The 5,310-nt window shown below is 37.3% G+C and overlaps 1 protein-coding gene across 1 annotated transcript; it reads right to left on the reverse strand.

Annotated features, from left to right (window-relative positions):
- Positions 1–552: 552 nt before the first annotated feature.
- On the reverse strand, positions 553–3,476 carry LOC113729016 (uncharacterized protein At3g17950-like). Its single transcript, XM_027253349.2, has 3 exons — positions 3,092–3,476; positions 2,729–2,878; positions 553–1,285 (listed from the first exon to the last, which is right to left on the reverse strand). Exons 1-3 carry the CDS (start codon positions 3,101–3,103, stop codon positions 782–784), a joined length of 666 nt encoding a protein of 221 aa, XP_027109150.1. The 5' UTR covers positions 3,104–3,476; the 3' UTR covers positions 553–781.
- Between the last annotated feature and the right edge of the window lie 1,834 nt (positions 3,477–5,310).

Raw genomic sequence — 5,310 nt, forward strand, 5'->3', positions numbered from 1 at the left:
AGAGAGAATCAGGAAAAAGAATAAAAAGTGATTAAGTAGTGTTATTTAGGCAGGTATTAATGTTGCTATCTTTTCACTAAGTGGAAGTTGGTTTGAGGCAGGAAATTGTAATTTCGAAAAAGTGAGGGTCCAATTTTTAATTTTGCCAAATCTGCGTGTTGGTAATGAAATCACTCAGATACTGCTTTCTTTTCTTTCTTTCTTTTTTCTAATATATAACAAAAATTGCACTAGAAAAAATGTCTATATCGCAAACTCACTCACCACGGTTCCTTCCGATGCGAGTACCAAACTTTACAGTTCAATGTTTGGATAAAAGTTTGTTTGGATGATTTATTTGAAATAATTACTGTAGCACTTTTTTGTGATATGATGTACGTGAGATAAAAAGATGATTGAAAAGATAAAAAAGTGATTGAAATTTGTAAAGTAAATTATTTTACTTCAAATCTTCTTAATCCAAACACGCCTGAATTAGATTTAGATTGCCAAAACACACCCTCAATTTTCATCATGGACATGCGTTAACAACAGCCTTGCACCAGAATTAGATTACCAAAATAAGAATATCGATTCATTTATGAGAATAAAATTCGATCTTATAAAAGCCTATAAGGGCCCACGGAAATGAAATCCCTTCTTATCATTAAAGGATAACAATAATAAATTCTAAAACAATTTAGAAAACAGAATCTAAACAACAAAATTTGATGATTTTAATCTGAGAAAGTAAAATGTTCTTGAAGTCCAACTTTTGAAGTACCAAATGTTGTCATCCACCCTACCCGCACCCGCACATGCAAGGAAACTGCAGCACCGGAACCCCCTGTCCGCCCCCCTGTCCTAATCCACCACTGGTGTTTCTCCTGTGAACATCTGAACCAGACCATGGACTTGAACTTGACTCATGAGGAGGTGGGGCAATTTGGCCATTCACAAACAATGTATTCGGTTCCCGATCAGGCTGAGCCATGGCAAGTTCATCAGGACCACAAAATACTGAGCTATGGCTGCTTCTATGATGTTCATTAGCAGCTGCCCTTCTCTCCACCGCAAGAAAATGGCCGAGTGATGGGGTGTTTCTTGCTACAGCCTCAGCATCCGTAGTATCCGTTGGACACAGAGAGAAACACCATGTTTTCGACCTATAGCTCTTGTGGCCTCCATTGATGGCTTCTGGATTTGAGGTTCCCCTGGTAGATCTTCTTGAGAGATTCACTATTCTTGCTACGCCAATTAGGCTTCCAAGCGTAGTGCTTCTGTCGTGGAAGAATGACCCTGTTGACTGCAGAAACCGCAGCATTACTAGCAAACCAGTTGCGAAAGTTGAGCACAATTTAAGTACTCCCCGTCTGGGACGTTGTAATTACATCACAGGAGCTATCTAAGGTCCTCGATTCTCCAAGAGGAGAAGTATATAAAGCAAATTCAAGATACGTGGAATCAAAGGCTTGAGTAGTTATTAGTAGAACTTCTACTTTGGTGTTAGAATTTCACAGGACATCTATGTACTAAGTTAATTGTGTCTTATCTTGGGAGGAAAAATGAAACTCTTAACAGCAGATTAGCGTAGGGATTATAAGCTAATGATCATTCTTCCTCTCGAGACAAATGCTTCAATGCAACTCTCTCACTTTAATCCTTTCTCTTGCTCGCCCAACGTTTAGACTTGGAAACAGGGAAATATTGGAATTGCTCAAGCTTTTCAACACACTTTCAAGAGTGGTGTTCTTTGCATTTTAACACAACACTCTATTAGACAATCTGGGAATTATGCCAAATAGGACTCTAATTTCTTTCAAATCCAGTCCTAAACGTGGATTATTACATTGTAGTGGTGAACTGGGTAAAGATGAATTGTTAACTGCACTTTAAATTAAAGGTTCTCAACCCTCGGCCCTCACTTGTTTCGCATCTAGACCACCTTAAAGCGAAGCGTATTATCTTAATTACGGCCTTGAAGCCCTGGTAACAACAACCATAAATGATCATAACTCTGCAATCCTATCAACTTCAAATGCGTGAGACTTTTGCTGATGACCACATCAAGAAGACAGCAATGTTGTGAATTAGTGTGTGACCTAAATGCTGAGTCATAATAGCATCACAAGAATTTGATGCAAGAACATGTTACTGGTGTCAGCAACTTAAATGCTCCAGTACGAATTTAAAAGGCTAAGGACAATATGTGTAAGGAGAAGCTAGTATAACTGCACTCAGGTTCTCAGTTGGACAAAGCTTGAAAGGATAGGCAGGCTAACTGGAAGGTGGTAAAATTTCAATGTAACATAGTAATATCTTTGAACAGTAATCAGAGTAAACCTATGTAATTATTGCTCTGGAGCAGCCATAACAGGATATTTGACCAACATGTTGCTACTTTCAATTGAAAAGTCAGCTGTTAATTATGTATAATCATGAAGAAAGTAGAGACAATATGGCAACCCAGGGTGAGTAGTAGAAAACAATTTTGGTAGCTATTCAAGTGCCATGGGGGGGGGGGGGGGGGGGGGGGGGGGAAGAGAGGCAGAGCAACATGCAGAATTCAGGCGGACAGCAATAACCTGAAAAGAACAAGAAAAGAGAAGAACATTCTACCACATGCCATTGCAACCTTTTTGCCAGTGAAGAAGAGGAAATGCCCAACAATTACTAGCCGAATAACTGAATGGTGATTTCTTTTTCTTCTTTTTTTTTTTCACTCTCCAAATTTAATTAAGTCACTTACTTCTGTGTCCAAATCTGATGAAGAATTTGTTGAGGAACTAGGAGAACCACTCAGTATGGTATTGAATGATGTTGATCCAGAAAAATTACGGCTCCTAGCTAACCCTACTCTAACATTCAGAGGCTGCAATCCCAGCGGCCATCCTTCTTCCTGCAATTAATTTCTTATCAGTCAGAAGAGTTTAAGAATCTTTTTCGAGGACAATGTACTGAAGAATGGAAAAGAATATCGACCCATCAGCAGATAACTGATAAGAAAAGAATCTAATGGCATCCCACTGCAGATAATTGTTTCATACATAGCTAGCTAGGCCCCTGATTAAGCATAAAAATCCAAAACAATGAGGGAAAGACAAAAATGTACCTGTTGAGCCATAGCAACCAGTACTTGTATACTGGTGTGTTGGCTAGCTGGCCACTTGGTCTTTAACAGAATTTAAGAAAAGAAGTTTAATGAGGCAACCTCAAAACCTCAGAGGTATATGATATCTCAAGGTGTTAGGCCATGAAAAACAACAGGAAAGAAAAAAAAAAAATAGTAGACGTCATGTCTTCAGTTTGTGTTCATTAAAGCAGCCAAAAAGCTAGCAGTGAAGATTTTGATGAAATAAGGGGAAGTTCATGTTCATGTAAACACTCAACAGAGAGAGCAACTTTACATGCAGGTCTTAGAACATGGCATGCTTTAAGCGACAGAAGAGAGAGGGAGGAGAAAAGGAGTATAAAAACAAGTGAGATGGAGTCAAAAAACGGTGACCAATCATGGGAGTTCTTATCATTCCTAGGCACTCCTGTTAGTATTTCTCTGCTTTATCTTGGCAGAAAATGTGAAACAGAATAATTACGGATCTCTATAATATTAAAGCAAACAAAAGCTAAGTCCCGCAGGTGCTGCAGAGGCTGTCTTTATTTATTTACTACTGCTGCTTTGAAAAGAAAATGACACCCCGTGTAATTTTACTCCTGCTATAAAAGATGATAAAAGATTCTACTAACTGTTTCGACTGTTTGTATTCGTGCGAACGGTAAAATATTACTGAGTTGTGCAGCAGTGCAGTGCCCCCATTGATTGGAAGTCACTTATTACTTTTAGGTCATCCCCGACCATAAAACCGAAGAAATGAAAAAAAAAAAAGAAGAGAAAGTTGTAACACTAGTAAATGTAGGACAGTAACATTTGAATGTCAAAGCCCCTCCTCCTGGGGTAGCTCGGGTGGTTTTGGCCTACCTCTTTAGAGTATGTCGACCACGATTCGAGTCTCAAGTGTACCTCGCTCGGAGTTCAGATTGGATGCCTTCCCCCGGGTCTTAGGGGCCCGGACACCCCTAGGTGAAAAAAAAAAGACATTTGAATGTCAAGAATAGTTCTCGACACTCTATTCTAATATTTATTTTATTACATAAAGAAATATGAATATGAAGCATTAGAGAATTATTTTGGATTGCAAATGTCTCATCCACCTTGTTTGGACAGTTATTTTTCAAAGAAAAATTGTTACGTTTTCCGTGAACACATTTGACAATCACATTTTTACTTCACATATATCAAATCGCTACAGTAATTTTTCTACAAAAAAAAATCTAGAAAAATGCAATCCAAACATTCTTCCATGCAAAGGTGCAAAACTTGGTGCTACAAACAAAAATGATTTTTTAGTTTTCAGTAAAAGATGATAACGCCTTTAGTTGTTAGACTTTGAACAAATTGTGACAGACGCTTCTAAGAAGAAAAAAACATGCAACTAAATTCTGAAACGATCACGCTTTTGACATTATCCTTCCGCGTGAACAGTAATATCAGCTATGTTAGCACTTAGTCGTTACCATGAAGAAAACACCGCAGAATTAAATAGTATAAAGATTCAAAAGAAATAGCTCCATCATTGGCCCCGTTAGTTAGAAATAGTATAAAGATTATGTAACGTTTTGTCCTTCAGGACAAATGCAAATTCTATGGCCCTACCAATACTTGACAGACGGAGGAGCTCAAGGAAGGATTAAGGGCCACACGTGGTCAACATTGGTGGCCGAGGAACTTTTCGCTAAGAAAAGTATTTTCCACTGTTTATAGTCTCCACCAGATTAGTAAATACACTTGAAAATCTTCATAAATTAATATTGGATTTGTTTGGATGGTAAGTTATTTGGAATTATTTAGAATATTTTTACTGTAGCACTTTTTGTGATGTGATGTATGTGAAATAAAAAAGTAATTGGGAAGATAAAAAGGTGTATTGAAAATTGTAATGATGATGTAAGCAAATAAAACTGGGTAAATATTACTCAATCCAAACAAACCCAATCTTTATCCGGTAATAATTATTTTCTGTTCGACTTGAACGAGCGAACTATTTTGATAAAATGATAAGATAATATTTTTTTGCCAAAAAAAAAACTTACATAATCTTTTAATCCCATTAATGGTTCGATATAGGCTCCTTACGTAATTAGTTTAACGTGCTTATTGACACATTCTATCTCTTGTGCAAACTTATATGTCCCACCTCAATAAAAGCTACAATGTTGCTAAAAATATATTTTTTTGATCCCATTCATATCATAAATTAATAATTCGCTAAAGTT

This window comes from Coffea arabica, chromosome 1c (assembly GCF_036785885.1).
Source record: "Coffea arabica cultivar ET-39 chromosome 1c, Coffea Arabica ET-39 HiFi, whole genome shotgun sequence".
Taxonomy (NCBI): domain Eukaryota; kingdom Viridiplantae; phylum Streptophyta; class Magnoliopsida; order Gentianales; family Rubiaceae; genus Coffea; species Coffea arabica.

Coding starts and splice junctions, on each gene's coding strand:
- LOC113729016 (XM_027253349.2), bottom strand. Junction 1,286..2,728: donor CATCAGATTTGGACACAGAA/GTAAGTGACTTA, acceptor CGGTTTCTGCAG/TCAACAGGGTCATTCTTCCA.